The 18,245-nt window shown below is 33.8% G+C and overlaps 2 protein-coding genes across 5 annotated transcripts in view; one reads left to right on the forward strand and one right to left on the reverse strand.

The window, feature by feature from the left end:
* The window catches only part of LOC116847540 (apolipophorins), a 69,995-nt gene extending 61,783 nt beyond the window's left edge, over positions 1-8,212 (forward strand). Inside the window, exons 21-26 of the mRNA XM_032822637.1 lie at positions 359-542; positions 2,507-2,645; positions 2,767-2,955; positions 3,681-3,926; positions 7,022-7,231; positions 7,831-8,212. Of these exons, the coding sequence (XP_032678528.1) occupies positions 359-542; positions 2,507-2,645; positions 2,767-2,955; positions 3,681-3,926; positions 7,022-7,231; positions 7,831-7,860 (998 nt within the window). The 3' untranslated portion in view covers positions 7,861-8,212. The remainder of the gene's footprint in view (positions 1-358; positions 543-2,506; positions 2,646-2,766; positions 2,956-3,680; positions 3,927-7,021; positions 7,232-7,830) is intronic.
* A 3,350-nt stretch (positions 8,213-11,562) lies between these two features.
* Positions 11,563-18,245, reverse strand: part of LOC116847551 (BTB/POZ domain-containing protein 7) — a 49,828-nt gene continuing 43,145 nt past the window's right edge. For 3 of the 4 annotated variants that reach the window (XM_032822650.1, XM_032822648.1, XM_032822649.1), the window contains exons 10-11: positions 15,111-15,326; positions 14,344-14,631 (exon numbers count right to left, since the gene is read on the reverse strand). In XM_032822650.1, the coding sequence (XP_032678541.1) occupies positions 14,344-14,631; positions 15,111-15,326 (504 nt within the window). Of the gene's footprint in view, positions 14,632-15,110; positions 15,327-18,245 lie in introns of all 4 variants that reach the window. The other variant, XM_032822647.1, reaches the window with a different exon arrangement.

The following is an 18,245-nucleotide window of genomic DNA, read 5'->3' on the forward strand; positions in this document are numbered from 1 at the left end:
CCTGCAGAATTAAATAAATCAGATGATAAATACGATCAGTAATATATTGTCTATTTGATGATTGCTTCATTGAATTAGCTTTTGAACTCGTTTTACACAAACAAGAAATTAAAAGGACATAAAAATTTTGTTGGAAAAATTAAGATAGCTTAACAAGTAAAATTCTTAAATTGAGTTCATTTAATTCGATTCAATTTGTTTCGACTATTCTTTTTTTTTTTTTTTGTAGTATAGTAATAATGGATTTACGCGAAATATACGTTTACTTTATTTTTTTTAATAAAGATACAATTTTTTAAAAGCTAAGTATGTATCGATTTACTTTTAAGATTAAATTCAATGGTTTTTGATATTTTAGTAAGCTGCAAAGTTGGCGGAAACACGATCAATGTTGGTGACAGCTTCAGTGTCAAGACTCCAAAAAATCAAGCCGATATTATCCTGGTAGTCGAACAAGATACGCGGAATGAAAAAATTTTCAAAGACTTGATTCCAACATTGATTACTGATTTGAAAGAGGAACTAAAACATCACGGCATAACGTACGCAAGTTCAATTTACTTAATAATAATACTGGACAAATTAAGTTTATCGTAATATAACTAATATTTTTGTGATTATCTTAAATTTTTGTGCTATTTTGCGTTAGTAGTATTCTTGCTGTTTTCCCATTTTTACATCCGTAATTTTAGTTGTTTTTTTCTAGTGAAGCAATATTACTTTCAGTGTATTTATACTACTCTGTTTATTTATGAAATTGTTCCCGCGTCGAAATTTTGACCCTATGTTGAACTTTGAATTTTACACCACAGTAGGAGCTAAGATGGCAAAGTAGATTTAATTCTAATGATATAATTTACTGCTATTTTAATTCTGATGATGTCTGAAATTTCCGCTTTCGCTTTCTTTAGAGTCAAAGTAGGTTGTATAATAGTAGAATCTTAGAAAGCAAAGTAGGTTCGGTTGCAAACCTCTACTGAAGCTTTAGCTCCTACATAGAATATATGTATTTTATAGAATTTTATGATATGTATTTTATAGAAATATTTAAAAATTTTAATAAATAACGAGACAGAAACATCAAATAGCATACAAAATATAATATTTTATCTGTTGCATATATTTCAGACATCATCAGGGTCAAAGTAACAGTAAATTATATTATTAGAATTAAACTTACTTTGCTATCTTAGCTCCTACTGCAATATAGAATTCAAGGTTCAACAATTCGACAAGGATCAAAATTTCGACTCGGAAATGAGTGTCAATATCAAAATGGGTTTCATCAGGTTGTAGATTATCTAAATAAGCTCAAACTATTTTTAAGAACGTCAAAATAGCATCCAAATTTTGACAAGGTAGAGTTAAAGGTTCAAAAAAGAAGTCAATATCATCAAAGTAGGTTTTACCTAGGCTATAAACCGTCTAAGTAGGCGTAAATTATCTTTAACCGTAACAGGTACGATGCCTTTTTAGTCAAGCTATAGGTACAATGAAGTCTGGCAGACTTCAATAAATTTTTACCATTTTTAACATGATAATAAAAGGTAGAAAGAAAAACGCTTTATAGTTCGAAAATAATTTACGAATATTATATTACAACTAGACATATATAATAACAGTCTCAGTTTTTCATTAATCTAAAAGAAAACGTTAACTGATTATAAAATGAACACAATGTGGACAGTGTTGAAATAAAATACACTGAAAGACAAATAATCAGAAAAAGAAAAAATTTATATTTTAATCTAAGTCCACAAATTATAGATTATATAAAAAATATAAACAAGTATTGTTAAATTAAATACAATATTAAAATCTTAGAGGGTTTTTAGATGCAATTGTTACAGATAGTGCTTGCACATTTGGTGCATATTAGTTCATTGCATCTAACATATATTTCTGTGGACTTCATATCTTTACTTCTAGGACATTTATTACATCTTACTCTGGATGGCAAAATAATTTTAGATCTTTCAGTTTCTTCAATTTTTAAAAGGCGAAAAATTTATGAATATATTGAGTTGTAAGACGTCTCTTAAGTTCAGGTTCTACTAACTGAAAGGCAAGAGCTTTTATTCTTTTGCGTGAAGAATGAGTCATATTGAGCTGAAGATTAAGAAAATTATTTTCATAAAAGTAACGTTAACGGTACAATGGGGTCACTGTGACTCCAGACGAAAAACAAATACATATAATTCACAGCTACTTACAAATAACTCGATCTTTTCTTCTGTCATACTGAAAACTATTACTCAAAAGGTACTACGAAAGGAAGATATTAGCGCCATACAGTGGATAGTTTAGGAATTATCACGAAAATAAAAATTAGTTGGGATCCCTGGGACTCCATTGTACCTGTTACGGGTTAAGAGCGTCAAAGTAGCATCAAAATTTCAAATCAAATTGCTTTTCGAATTTACATCTCGACACGAATATATACATATGTGTATTATTTTTATATGTGTGTGATACATTATCATTTTAATCACACTTTGTTTAACAGCGACGTCCATATTGGCTTGGTGGGTTTCGGCGAGCAATTGGAGTTCCCGCTGCATTACACTGTCGGCGGCAAACTCAACATCGAGGGTGACGTGAAGAACATGAAATTCGAGCCGTCAGATCCCATCATTAGTTTCGAGGTAAACTCGTGTAACGATATACCGTAATGCATGCGATGTCCAGTAGGATCACTGTGATATAATGTTATCGAGCTTCATTATGGAGCTTCTCAATAACGCATAGCCATTTATGCACTTGCAGGAAGCTAAGACTGGCAATATTCTGAAGCGGCTGGAGTATATCGGTCAAAAGTTGGATATAGAACTCGGCACTTTCGAGCTGACTGACGCTTATGTGGAAGCCACCCGCTATCCATACAGACCTGGCGCGGTTAAGACTGTTATCGGAATTATCACCACTCCGTGCGTGAAGAGCCCATTCCCGCTATCTGTAAGCTTTCCCTAGTCCTTTCTAACACGAACTCTCGGAACATTCTGATCGATAGTCGACCGATTGGGTGCGTGGGAAACTTATCAGTGTCTGTTATAGTATTGCGTCGGTTAAAAAGTTCGTTTCGACTTTCTGCCTTCTTTGAAGAAGATAAAGCGGCCTACTTTTACTCTATATAGGTATACACAGCACTGAGTAATATTAGATGTGCAACTAAATTTCTTGGATTTTTTCTCGTCAAGTTTTTTTTATCAGTTAAGAGTAGGATTAACAAGTTAATCATTTGAATTTAGAGTTCTGCATTCTAAAATGTCCTTTTTGAAGAAAATTTTACTCAATACCTGTAGTTCATGTTACGTATACTATGTGCGTACACAATCTACGATGACATTTGTCGGACGCATTTATACGTCCACACACTCAAAAGGTTAAATACAATAATATCAAAAATCAAACCAAGCTTGACTTTCTACTAGTAAATCTACTAGTAGAATCTACTGACTCAATAAATATAAAATGTCGCATGACGGTGTATTAATTTGATCCATACAATATAAATGTCTAGACATCTTAGAGATGTTTGAAAAATATTCTACTTGTTTTAGATATCTTTGGGATGTCTGTAAAATGTATTTTAGACATTTGTGCTATCTGAGTAAAGTTTGATTACCAACTTAAGAAATTCAGTGCTGATGAAACTGACCCCAACATTTCCGTTGTTGCAGTTACAACAGTTGAGACTTTTCCAAGGAATGAAAGCATACCGAAGTCTAGGTCTGACATATCATCACGTGTACCAACCCGGCGACATTCAAGTTTCCGGTAAAACGCAGAAGAACATCGTCGCTTACGACCATGATAGCGTGTATGTACTAGCCGACAGCAAGAAAAAGCCACTGAGTGGAAACAGCGAGCTCAGAAACAACATGGTGCTTCCCTCCAAAGACGTGTGTGCCGACTTTGCTATCAATGTAAGTATATGAATGAAATGAAAAGAACCAATCAAGGATTCTGATGGAAAAATCTCAGAATTTTTCATTTAATTTCTTAGAATTTTTAGAAAAACTCTAAGATTTTCTCAGAAATTTTTCATATTTTTTATACGAACTGGAACATATTTCGGAAAAATTTTGAAATTTTAAAACACGTAAAGTATTTTTCAATATTTAGAATTCATTTTTAAGAAAATCTGTGAAATATCTTCATAGGATTCTCTCCAAAATATACTTGTAATCTAAACTTATTAATTTTTTTCATTTTAATAATATTTCATTTTATCTAATTTTTCTTAAATTTTCAGGATGCTTAATATATGCACAAAAAGTTTATATAATTGAAAGAATACTTATGCTAGAACTTATACACTTAAAAGCATTCCGTAATACATTGAAAATAAAAAAATAAAAAAATTTGCAACTAAAAAATCGCAAGTAACTTAAAGTTAAAAAACAAATTTTTTCAAATTTTTTCAAATTTCTCAAACATTTGACATTTTAAAATTTTCTATTATGAATGGAATTGTACTAAAAAATACATATGTAACATAAACTCGATACATAAACTTCGATATATAAACTTTTGTTTGAATTAATTTTACTTGATTTAATTTTATTTGAATTAATTTTATTTGAATTAATATAAAAAAAAAATCTATATCTTTAAAAATTTCTTATATTAATATTCTGAGTAATAATGAAATATTTTGTATTTTTTACACGAATACAAATTTTTTTCAAACTCTGAATAAACATGAGAAAAAATCTATGCAAGTTATTAGAATTTTCCAGGGTTGGGTAGTAATTAGTTAAAAAGTTAAAAGTTAAGTTAAAAAGTTAAAGGGCTTTAACTTAACTTAGTTACATTTTACACTCTTAACTTTTAATTTAATTTAGCTACATTTTATCGGTAACTATTAACTTTTAATTCAATTATCTTGAAGTTAATCATGCCATAAAGGTTCGGTTAGACCTAAAATAGCAACTTTCTAATAGTGCTAGAAAAAAGCTGTCCATTTTTTCACACTTTTTGTTGAAGATTTTTTATCAGCACCTCATAAGCTACAAAATATCATAGTTTCAGTCAATTCGACTAAAAATTACTTTTTTCATATGATTAGTGCCGGGTCCTTTTAAAAAAACTTTATTACTTAAATTTAATAAATATCTGTAAATAAAACATGTTTCGAAATAAAGTGTATATTTGTTTTTTCCGTTATTTATAAAATTGAAACTCTAAAGTCATGAAATGAAACAAATTTAACTTTTAACTTTTTAATTACTTTTTTTATTAACTTAACTTTTAATTCAATTAATTTCATTATGGATTAACTTTATCTTAATTAAGTTAAATTTTCAAAGCCATTAACTTTAACTTAACTTAGTTTAAAAAAAAAAGTTAACTTATCCAACCCTGGAATTTTCCATTTATATCCCACACAGCAAGAATATCCCAAATACATCATAGGGATATCTTGAAGATATCACATATCCCAAATATATCTTTAGGATATTCTTATGATATATTTTGGATATCTGCTATGTGGGATGTATTTTCTGAACACATATCTTATTGTGTGTGAAAAATATTTACATTTAACAAATTTTTATATTTTTCTCAGATTTTTCTATAAATGTAAAATTTAAAAAATTCTGCCAATATTTTTGGAAGATTTTTAAAAAGAAATTTTTTTACCCCAGGGCGATCTATCACAAATCGGAACAGAAATTATCTTGAATTCTTAGAACAGTCAATACTGAGACAGCACAAATATATAGAGTATATCTTAAAACAGACCTCGGAATTAATTGCCCATTTCGGCCAATTCTCAGGAGCTATTCCTTCTATCTTCCCCTTGCCGCGAGCAGGACACGAAAATGACGATCGCGGCCAGTCGTGGCTTCAAGCTTGGAGGCTTGATCGTCACTTTCGGGGCTCGCTCGTGGCAAGGGGAAGATAGAAGGCGTAGCTCCTGAGAATCGGTCGAAATGGGCAACTAATTCCGAGCTTAAAACTTCTAGGTACTCGCCGCGGTCATGTTGAATCGTGATGCCAGAGGCGTTGAAAAATCGTACACTGAAAATTCTTCCAAGCTATTTATAAAAAAATATTTGAATAAAACTCTGAAAAAAATGGTCTTGCAGTCATAGCGGAAATTATCTAAATACGATAAAATAACTAAAATGGAGAAATGATTAGAAAATATTGCAATATCGCCTATATTTTGTATTTAATTAATATAGATGACAAAAACAGAGAGACAGAATTACTACCTGAATTATTTGGAAATTCACATTTCTTATAAAAATTGACTGTGGTAGACAGAAAAGTTTAGTGACGAGGGACAAACAAATGTATAATCTTTACATCTATCTAAATTTACTTGCAGATATTGCGAGAATACTGCTATTGTCAATTCTACATACCACAGATAATTTTCTAGATACAAAAAACGATAAATTCTAACTATGACATTTAGAATTCTACTTAGATCAGCAAAACATTTCTTTGAGTAAAAAACATTTCATTTAAACTCTTGAACGCTCTCTTAAACATAACACTTATAAAATGCTCCAAAAACTATATTTTCCCTTAACAATTAATAAATAGGTATAAAATTAATGTGGCAAAATCATAAAAAAAGATAAATAAGAAAATAAAAGAAAAAGTAAAGAAGGCATGAGAAAAGAAGGTTGCATCTTAACGTTTACAGAAAGTTATTGATTGTTAAAGTAAAAAAAGTTTTCGGAATATTTTACAATTAATCGATCAAATGTTATTTTATGTTCATATCCTTTTATTTTAACATATTCCGCAAGAATTTTGAACATGCATTTTTCCGCTTTTGACGTTATTAATTAGAAGTTATACAAGAAGTTAGAAGCCCTAAAGACATGTTAAAAAACATCTAAGACAAGTAGAATGTCTAATAGGTGTCTCTACGATGTCTCTTGGACATTTACATTGTTTGGGTAATTTGTTATTCTCGCGTATTATTTAAAGTAACATAACAAACGAAAACGATAATTTATTAAGAAAACACACCTCAAGTTGTACAATGTTGTTGCAGTCTGGCGGAGCAGCATTCATTTCCACGAACTTGCTAGACGCTAAACCAAATCAGAAGAGACAGTTTGCCCAGGTTACCGCCAGAAAGATCGTCGAAAATCTTATGAACGTCGAAATCGAATATGATTGCATGTGCGAGCAGCCGCCTTACTCTTACTCTGCAATTTCTCACTGTAAGGTCGTAGGCCGCAGGGAGAAGGAACAACTCGCGGTAAGTTTTTGTTTTGAATTTTCGAGATTTTCTATGCGGGGCGCGAGATAAAGTAAACTACACAATTATTAAGGCATCTTTTTTAGTCATTAACGCTCAAGAAAAATCCGATTTCTCTTGTAACCAACGGCACTTGTTTACAATTTTAGTTGCAAAAATCTTCTCTGAAACCCGAGTGCAGGATGAAGCTTAACTACATAAAAGCTTAACTACATAAAAGCTTAACTACATAAAAAATCAGTTTTTTATAGACTAACTAAAGAAAATGCTAATAATAGTGTTTACCTTATATAATTAATTAATTTTACTCTATTAACTATATATTTCCGGTCGCGTGTTGTTGTAGTCATTAATCTTCTGAATATGTGGACAAGCGTGAAATTCCGAAACTCGTCTTATTAATTTTTTTTTCGTAACTTTTTTTGCGTTAACGGTATATTTTTCGAGTCTTCTCTTCACCTTTTTCTATTTTTAGCTAATTTCTCTTGCTGATAATGGACCCAAGTGATCACCACAAAATAGAGTTACACAAAACAATTTTTATATTTTACATAATTTAATAAATTAATAGTTTAATAATAAAACAAATTATGTTACAGAAACACACGAAAGGAGGCGTGAAAGGATAAAGGGACTTCAGTACTACGCATACTATTATTACTAAGTAATTTAGATATAATGTATTTGTTACTTCGTCAAAATACCGCAAAATTTCTTGGATAGTGGTAATAAGCGATATAATCGCGTCGTTTGTAGTATGTCGATTTTTCTGTTTATTTTTTTATCTCTTCACAGTGAGAAGAATATCGAACGCTAAGTAGCGTCTCGTCTGATAATTTCATTTGTTTTCTAGACGTAACATAAACGCATGCAAATTAATGCAATCTCGATAACTCGGCGTGCGTCGTTTATCGATAACGCTTATAACGATATTATGTACAACCAACATTTTGCAAGGAAATAAACATTAAACATACCTGAGTAATTTTAAATGCTCACCGATCCTCCCTGTCCTCGTTCCGGCGTATTTTTATTATAAACACAAACTAAAAATAACATTTGATTTAAAAGTGAATTTTTTGCGTCTTCGATATTATGTACATATTTCATAATCAGGAGACAAATTTGATTAACTGGAGCAATCCTAATAGAATTAAAAATTTAGTGAATTCAATAAAAATCGACAAGATGCAAATAATGAAGAACACAATGAATGTTTCTGTTTTCTCGTCGCGACCATTTTGAATTACAACGTTAGAAGCAAGAAAATATATTATACTAAAAAATCCTTGCAAATTCTTGAAGTAAAATGATATGTTCACGAGACAATAATTACAGTCGATCGAGCAAACCTGTAAAATAGTTCGAGCGCTTTCCTTTTACTCTGACAATCAATAAATAATTGTAAAATTAATGTGATATAATCAAAAAAGCTAGATTAAAAAGGTAGATTGCATGTCATGTTAACTTTGTGATAATTTATTGATTGTTAGAACAAAAAGCTAGGCGACTTGTGATCTCTACAAATAATCTGCAGCTCGCTTAAATTCCAATTGTTTCTGACACCAAACGAAGAAGCAGTCGGACGGACTTGATAACGAGGTATGCTGGCGCTGCTTCGTAGAGACTTATGTTTTGTACACTAAGAGACCACTCTTTGGTGTCAACTATACTCTTTTGTGATTTTAACCACAAAAATAGTTAGAAAAACCATTATTTTAGTAAGTATTATTAGAAAAACGGTTCTTCTAATTATTTTTTTGGTTAAAATTACAAAAAAGTATAGTTGACGCGAAAAGCAACTATATTTTTCTCTCAGTGTAGAAGAACGACAGGAATAATCACCATAAAGTAGAGCTCGGAATTAGTTGCCCATTTCGGCCGATTCTCGGAAACTACGCCTTCTATCTTCCACTTGCCGCGAGCGGGCCACGAAAATGATTGTCGCGGCCAGTCGCGGCTTCAAGCTTGGAGGCTCGACCGACACTTTTGTGGCCCGCTCGCGGCAAGGGGAAGATAAAAAATGTAGCTCCTGAGTATCAGCCGGAATGGGCAACTAATACCGAGCCCTGCCATAGCAAAAAAGAAGTATTCAGATGATTTTACAAATACGCTCAATCGATTGCAAGTGTCATTTTATGGATATATCTTTTTATTTCAACGTATTTTGCAAGAATTTTTAGTGTGTGTTGTCTCGCTTCTGACGTCATCAATCAAGAGTTGCGCGGTGAGGAGCCAAGAATCTTAAAGATACAATTTCCGCTTCGCTCTTAATGAATATCGATTCTACATAATACTTCTGTATAACAATCTATACGCATTAAATATTTAAAATTAATATTTAAGGAAGTCAATTGAGCGAGAGGAGATTAAAATCATTTCGGCTAACTAATAGCCCTTTATCTGTATTGAACAGTGTATTTTTTCACGTGGTAAGATCTTTGCTCGGTTATTTTTAGACAAAATGGTAGAAATACGCACCGGCAACAAGGATTTTTACTTGGACGATACAAGTCGTCGCCGACTTTATATGCTGTGCGGCCCATCTATTCTACGCGCGTAAACGTAATGGTATTGTGACGTCAGAAGCAAATATGACGAAGCTGAATCTTGTCGAATGGTGTGTTCTACGCTCCCGTAAGTACATACACTTTTATACTTTATCGATGTATTTTTCAATAAATATAACGGTAATTAGTATTGCACAAAAAATAAAATATCATCATTTCGTCAGTAATTTAATATTTATAGAAATAATAATGTGAATTACTAGGAATATATAGAGAAGAAATAGTGAATTTTTTTCATTCTGAAATATTTATTAAACTTTATTTTTAAATATATATATATTTATATATACTTTTTTTCAAATACACATATATATATATACATATATGTATACACACATGTATATATATATATATATATATATATATATATATATATATATATAATATGTGTATATGTGTGCACAGCGAGCCTTTTATATCGTGTGAGTTATGAAAAAGATAAACTATCCGAAATTTCTCATTTTACAGCGGCCAACTAAATATATATATATATATATATATATATATATATATATATATATATATATATATATATATATATATATATATACATATATATATATATATATATACACATATAAAATTGTTGATTTATAAATTATTTGGATATTTTAATTACACGTATATATAAATATATGTATGTATGTATATATGTATGTATGTATGTATGTATGTATGTATGTATGTATGTATGTATGTATATATGTGTATGTATGTGTGTGTGTGTGTTTTGTGTGTGTGTGTGTGTGTGTATATATATATATATATATATATACATATACACACAAGGTGTCTCACACAATTGTTTACAGCTTGATATCTCAAAAATTAAAAAATATATGAAAAAATGCTTCCAATAAAAGTAGGATATCGAAGGGAGAAAAGAGAATATTTATTTGATCTTAAAATGTTCAAAATCCCTGTCAAGGTCAACTTTCATTTTTTAAATAGAATCATATGGTTTTTTCAGCATAAATTGATTCATCTATTCATTCAGCATATAAAATACTAAGATAAAACTATCGAAAAATTAATGCTTCTCGAGGTATTTTACATTTAATTTTGTTATTATTTAATAAAATATTTTATAAACTATTCACTTCTCGACCGCCTCACTCAATACTTTTGTACGTAGAATGACGAGAAAAATTGTTCGGTGATATTAATCTTTGTATACTGGTGTATTAATAAATTTGTATTAATACACGGAATTTTATTTAAAGTTTCTGTATATATATATATTTTTTTTTTTCACAACAATCAATTTTATCGATTATTCTACAAAAGTATTAAAATGAAATAGTAAAAAACTGAATAATTTAAAAGATATTTCATATCTTATATTGAAAAGCAACATGATAAAATGTAAAATACACAGAAAGTAATAATTTTTCGATGATTTTACCCCAATATTTTTATATGCAGAATGACCAGAGAAATCAGTTTACGCCAAAAAACCATATGATTCCATTTAAAAAATTAAAATTAGCTTAAATAAAGCTTTTACAAAAGCGATACAAAATCATCTTAAGATCAAATAAATACTGCTATATCTTTTCCTTTGATATCCTATAACTTTTGTTGAAAACACTTTTATATCTCTCTTAATTTTTAAGATATCAGACTGTAAAGAATTATGTGTGTGTGTGTATGTGTGTGTGTGTGTGTGTTTATATAATGTTATATATATATAACATCCTAATAATTTATAAATTAACAATTGTAAGGGATGGAAGGTATATATACTAAGGATCATGGATGTCCGAATGGAAGTTACTTTAATCGTTTTTGCGACGCAGAAACTATATGAATGTCAAAATACTACTCTCGCGCGATATATCTCAGTCTATACAGTATTAATCTATCTACGTAATAACTATCCTTTTATTCTGGTCTTAAAAGTTGGTCTAGTTGCATTAAATTATAACTTCGCCGATCGATCGTGGATTCACGAAGTCTACTATCGCTGATATTACATTACTCGACGCGATCGTAAATTCACGATCTGGTGTCACACACAGCTTAACAGTTTCTGCTTAACAGATTTGATAATTATACCAGAAAATAGCAAACTCGGCTTACAACACTTTTTTGAAAAGCAGACAAATAGTATCTGTAGATTATGAGTCCCGTGACAGTTAATGATACTTCGCACAATAACAAATTCCTCCGACCCAGATCGGCAACAGAAGTTTATTATAAAGTACAATGATCGAACCAATGACTTTCTCGAATAATATCACAATTAATGTCGGTCGCCGATAACAACAACGCCGACAACGCCAAATTTCGTCGTTTTATCTATAGATACATCCTTTTATTGAATGACTCGAAACGAATATAATATGTAGATATTAATCCGCTTTTACGAACGAAACTTGTGTCGATGTTACGCAGCAGACAACGATTTCAAGTACTGTACCTAACATAAGGACGGTAAAAGAATTCTTCGAGAATACATGTTTTTAAACGAGCTCTCTATCGAGTGTATCTTAGCAATAATTACATCCCATGTCGATACAGAGGAGCCATATTAAATAAAGAATAGTTACTATCCATCAATATTAACCTTACATCTCGGTACGTTTAGGGTGATTAATTCCCGCCTGATCGTTGTTTTTCTGACAAAAGTGAAAGTAGCGCGTTTTTCAGTATACTAATAGCATTATACGTGGCAAAATTGAAGCAAAGCCTGATATTTTAGAATTTTCACGGAACGGGATATACACGCAACGATCCAGAAGACTCGAAGTTCATCGAGAGTACCATCCCCTGAATTTTTAATTTTCATTATCTCACATTACCGTCTCTAATCATCAGCACCAAATTGAATTCAGATGTCCATTAAGCTCCATTTGAAACAAAGTTAGGAATAAGATTCTATTTGCATCCTTTAGTCCGTCGAGGACGTGAAGTACTCAATCGTTTGCAATTCGAAAGTTGTTAAATATGTATTAATAGTCATTACATTGAAACTTATAGGTGAGATATTCAGATTTAAAATTAAAATTAGATGTGACTTTCTCAGTTGAATTGCTTTTATAAATTTAATTTAATATATGATTGTATAGTTCAACTAAAAAACTCAAGTCTAACTCTAAATTCAGCTCTAAATGTCTCACGCGGGACAAGTTTTAAGTAATGCCTATCAATACGGGAATTAATATCTTAAAGAGAGAACGATCGTGGTTTTTCGTAATTTCAGACAAGCTTAACTCACTCTCGGAGCTTGACTCACTCTCGGACAGGACGAACACGACTTCTGGGTCAGTTCGTATATAGCACGCAGGGTATGTTTGTATAATCTGTTTGTAGATATATTACAATGAAGCCGCGTCGACAAGGCCAGCGGCGATGTGTATACATTTAAATTCATGGAAATTTTTTTCTTAGAAAATTCTCATGCACCTGGGCACTTAGCGATAATTAATTAACCCATTAAATATCGCGGACGTCACGCACGCTTTTTACGACCCGAGGCGCCCCGGACGTCATCTCTGAGTGCGATATATGTTTTATCGATTGAATTTCTCTTGTATACTTACAGCCTTACTATAGCCCGTCATACATCGAAACTGCCCTAGAAGAGAAAAAGAGAAAGAGAGAAAAAGACAGAAGAGAGAGAGAGAAGAGAAATTAAAAAGTTCAGAACGGCAAAATGTCATCAAGCGCTTCGCGGCTTGCTTCATTCTCGTAAAAGTTCACCACGCTTTCTCTTACGGTGCAAGAAAGAACGAATCGTACGAATACACGATACTTTCACTTTCCGTCATGTAATTATGGAACAAAGGTGATAAACTGTGAACAAGGCGCGATTTATTCAATATCCCGTACACACATTGTTCCTTCTCTTTCTTTACCTTCCCCCGTGACTTTCTTGCTTAAACAGTCTTGACACTTTTCCGCCGGAACAGTGCGAGCTACACTTCAATTTCCGCATATACACACGCATACGTGCACGACGCAAACACACATAAGTACACCCACATATACACTTATATCACGATTACATATTTATATGTATAAATCACAATCGCATTTCCTTTCTGTTCTCATTTTGTCTCGTACACGATTGCACTTCGTCGTCATTATATTTATATAATATTGTACAGCGAGAAACCTCCGTTTTTTTTCACACGAGCGGAGCACTCGCAAAGTTCGCACCGTGCTCGGCAAGCATGGGTTCCCCTCCTTTTCCTTCCCTTCCTTCCTATCTGTACGTTCGCGGCGTATAACTCCCGGATTCGCTAAAGTTACAAATGCACTTAAACCAAGTACTTTCTATCTTCTTAAGCTTGCTTTTTAAATAAAAATGTACATACAATTATTCGTCCGTAGTAAATTTGTACCCGCAATAACAAGATTTGATCGATACACGCTACGTAGCGGACTATGTAATAAGGGTTAGCGGGGAGGTGGCGGCGGAAGGAGCAGCCTAGGGGAGGGAGGAACGGGCAGGGGTGGCGGGGACGAGGGAATGCGAGAGGGCGAAGGGAATCAGTAGTTGCCACGTTGTTCGCTTCCGCATATTGTATATAAATTTCAAATAAACCTCGGTAAGGCAGTGCCAGCACGATGATACACATATGGTGGTGGTGGCGGGCCGGAGAAATGTCTCTGATGCTGATGAGGCAGCGATGACCGGTGCGCTTCGATGCTCCCGCTCGACGGGGAGACATGTGGCATTAGGTGCGACGCCCCGTCACCGAGATCCAATTCCAATTCCTGCTCCTCTATTAACTGCAGGGCGCCGAAGGAGGCCGTCGCCATCGCTACGTCCGGCATTACGCCCGACAATTGGCCGTCGCTGCAGGAATTGCCCTCTTGTTGCTAGAACGAGTCAAACGGAGATATCTGTTCTGCCTATTCTTGCATAATCTGATTCTCGAGTGTCATAATGAGCCAAGTGAGACGTTGAGAGAGAATGAGAGAGAGAGAGAGAGAGAGAGAGAGAGAGAGAGAGAGATGTCATAAGAAAACATAAAGCAACATTTCCGATACAAAAACAAGAAAGAAATACGTATTACTACGTGAAAGCGGAGACAACGTAATAATTTCAGTTGCGCCAACAAAGTTCAGATTAAATCGACTTGGCTTAGTAGTTCGCCGTTCCTCTCTTTTTCTCACTCTTTCGATCAGAGTCTCGCGCGACTACGGCACAGAAAGGAAATTTAATTAAGCTAGTTAGGTCGTGCAAGAGAGAAAGAGAGACGCTGGCGCAACGTAAAGCCTAAACGCAAGATTAAAGTTCTTCCGAGCCATATCCGCCCAGCATGGCGGTATCGCGAGCGTATATCGTCGCCTTTTACCTCGGCAAGAATTCTGCAGCTCTCTCCCTCGGTCACTATAGCTGGAAGTTCGTGCCTATGTGCGTAAGACGAAGTCGGCCGAGGAAATGTCATGTTCCTCCCGTAACACACTGGGGCGGTAGTTCTCACACGAATACCCATGCCAGGCGAGTCAATGTCCTCTATATCTGTCATCCTCTGCTCGTTTTGCTCTTTCATACTGTAAGACGCTGTATTCTGAAATCGATATGCCGACAATTTATCGCGCGCTGTCTCTCTAAATAAAAAATGCATTAAAAGCTCGAAGGGGGAATGATATGACGATATTGCGGATTAGCGGAGAGCATTATTCGTTTACAGGGGGAACAGGTTTATATGAAGCTAGGAAGGCGGGAGAGAGAGAAGGAAAGAGCAGGAGAAGTAAAGATAGTGAGGCAGATAGGGAGGGGATGAAGGGGATCACATCAATTGATGATTATCGTGAATCAAGTGTCCGAGTGAAACGAGGCTAATGATATAAATATGTAAACGATGTGCGGGCGAAAATTGGAACCAATTGGCCGACACAACGCAGAGTGCGATGCAGAAAGAAATTGATAGAAATGAATCTCCATCGGAGGGTCCTCACTACCCTTCCGTTACCGAAATAGAACGAGCCGTGACCTAATTGATATGCGCCGCATGTAAAGACATATACGCAACGATCGGAGTGCATGTGCGTGCGTGCTCGTGTACATGTTGTGTGTGTATACATATATCGCATGGTATGCGTTGCAAATTAGCTAAGCACCAACGATATGACAGATGAGCATATGTGCGATAAACTCGCACTTGTCTCAGATATACTTCTTCTCCGAAAATTTTCGGAATCACGCCTTTCGTAATGAACAAATGCATAAATTTCCTTCTCCCTGCTTCTTTCTCTTTTTCTTTCTTTTTCATGGACACAGGCTCGAAAAACCAAGTCGTGGTCTTACTTTGATATGCTTAATCCTTACTTTCTCCTCCGTGCGTTTTATTGTTCTTTCCAAAACATTTGCTATCACACACTTCTATTTCTACGCGCAGAGAATTTTTCTCCAAGATACACACATTCATTAAGGGGATGTTGAAACTGAAAACTTTACCGACAGAACACTGACATTTCTGTAAAATTTACGTCGTATTAGTTACACAGAATTACAAATACTTTTATGCAATAAAAGTACGTGCAAAAATAAATAGGAGCATTGCTCGATATGTGACGAAAACGAACAAAAAATTTTTAATATGAAATCTCAAGCTGTCAGTTAACGTAATATTTGTCTAATCCAAAAATTCCGCAGCTTGTATATACTGAAAGTGTGGATGCTCCAAACAGAAAAATTTGGAAGAACATTGCTCTACCTTTGCATTTATTGGGTTGTCGGAAAAGTCATGACGTATTTTTTCTATGTTTTTCAAAAGTCATTTATTTATATAAAAAACAAAGATCAATCAATGATATATTGCCCGTTTTGTTCGATAACTTTTTGCCATCTTTTAGTGAGCTTCATAATTCTTCGTTCATAGAAGGACCTGTCTTTATCGGCGAAAAATTGAACAAAGTACTGAGTTACAGCCTCATCTGAATTGAATGTTATACCACGCAAGGAATTTTGAAGAGAGCGAAACAAGTGGAAGTCTGATGGCGTAAAGTCAGGCGAGTATGGTGGATATGGCAACACATCCCATCCAAGTTCCAATAATTTTTTACGGGTGATCAAACTTGTGTGTGATCTCGCGTTGTCGTGATGGAACATAACTCCTTTACGATTAACGAGCTCTAGACGTTTCTAGATGATGGACTCGTTCAAACTGTCCAATTGCCGACAGTACACATTCGAATTGATTATTTGGTTCCTTGGTAGGAGCTCAAAAAACACGACCTTTAAAATCCCACCACACTGAGAGTATAACCTTCCTCTGATGAATGTTTGCTTTCGATGTCGTTTGAGGCAAATCATCATGTCGGGACCAAGACTGTTTGCGCACTACATTGTTGTAAACAATCCACTTCTCATCACCAGTTATCAGTCGCTTCAAAAAAGGATCGTTTTCCTCACATTTAATGAGCATATCGCAAATGTTATACGCGCCGTCAAATGAACTTCTTTGAGTTCATGAGGAACCCAAATATCGAGCTTGCTTACGTATTCCAGCTTCTTCAGATGGTCGTGAACGCTTGAATGATGGATGTTCAATGTTTCTGCAATCTCTCGTGTCATATAACGTGGGTTTGACTCGATCAATGTCTTTATTTTGTCATCATCAACCTCGATAGGCCTCCCTGACCGAGAAGCGTCTTTGAGATCAAGATCACCAGCACGGAATTTCGTGAACCATCGTTGGCATCGACGTTCTTGTACAGCATTGTCACCGTAAACTTTACGCAACTTTTCACAAGCTTGACGCGCGTTCTTCCCTTTATGGAAGCAAAACAGTAATATATGGCGAAAATGCATAGTTTGGTCTTCCATCTTCAACTTGTTATAAAATCTCCAAAACTCAACCAAATCGCTCAATTTTTTTTTTTTTTTAGAATTAAGCTAGAACTGTCAGCTGTCAAATGACATAGCAATAACATAGATGCGAATGACTCTAGTACTTCCACAAATGAACTAGCGCCATCTGTTGCAAAAATTCGTCATGACTTTTCCGACAACCCAATATATTTAGAAGCTTAAAAATATCGAAAAAGTTTGCAGAAAGATTTCTACACATATGGTTAGGTTTTTCGTTGAATATGGTAAAACAAAGCAATACACATTTATGCAAGTTCTGTATATACAAGAAATATGAAAAAGATAGCGTTTATGTTAGTGACATTGTTCGAGTTCGTCATCGACTCCACCATTCCTTTAAGGGGAGAAGTCCATAATAGTCTCGTCGGGTTAGGACGTACTTATAATGTAGAAAAAATTTGGAGAAAGTATAGGAAATTTAGTGAGCAAAAAATGAAACTGCACGCAGAAGAAATTGTTCCCAAGAAGTATAGCTTTTTCAATAGCATTGAAACGTGTATAAAAAGATATTTCGATACTAAATTATATCTCCCATGCATTACGTTACAGGGAGAAAGTTGGAATTATCTGATAATGAACGAGCCAAACGTTACAGGGAGAAAGTTTGGTTGAA

This window comes from Odontomachus brunneus, unplaced genomic scaffold, assembly GCF_010583005.1.
Source record: "Odontomachus brunneus isolate Ranch 3 - 2012 unplaced genomic scaffold, Obru_v1 Obru_scaffold_079, whole genome shotgun sequence".
Taxonomy (NCBI): Eukaryota; Metazoa; Arthropoda; class Insecta; order Hymenoptera; family Formicidae; genus Odontomachus; species Odontomachus brunneus.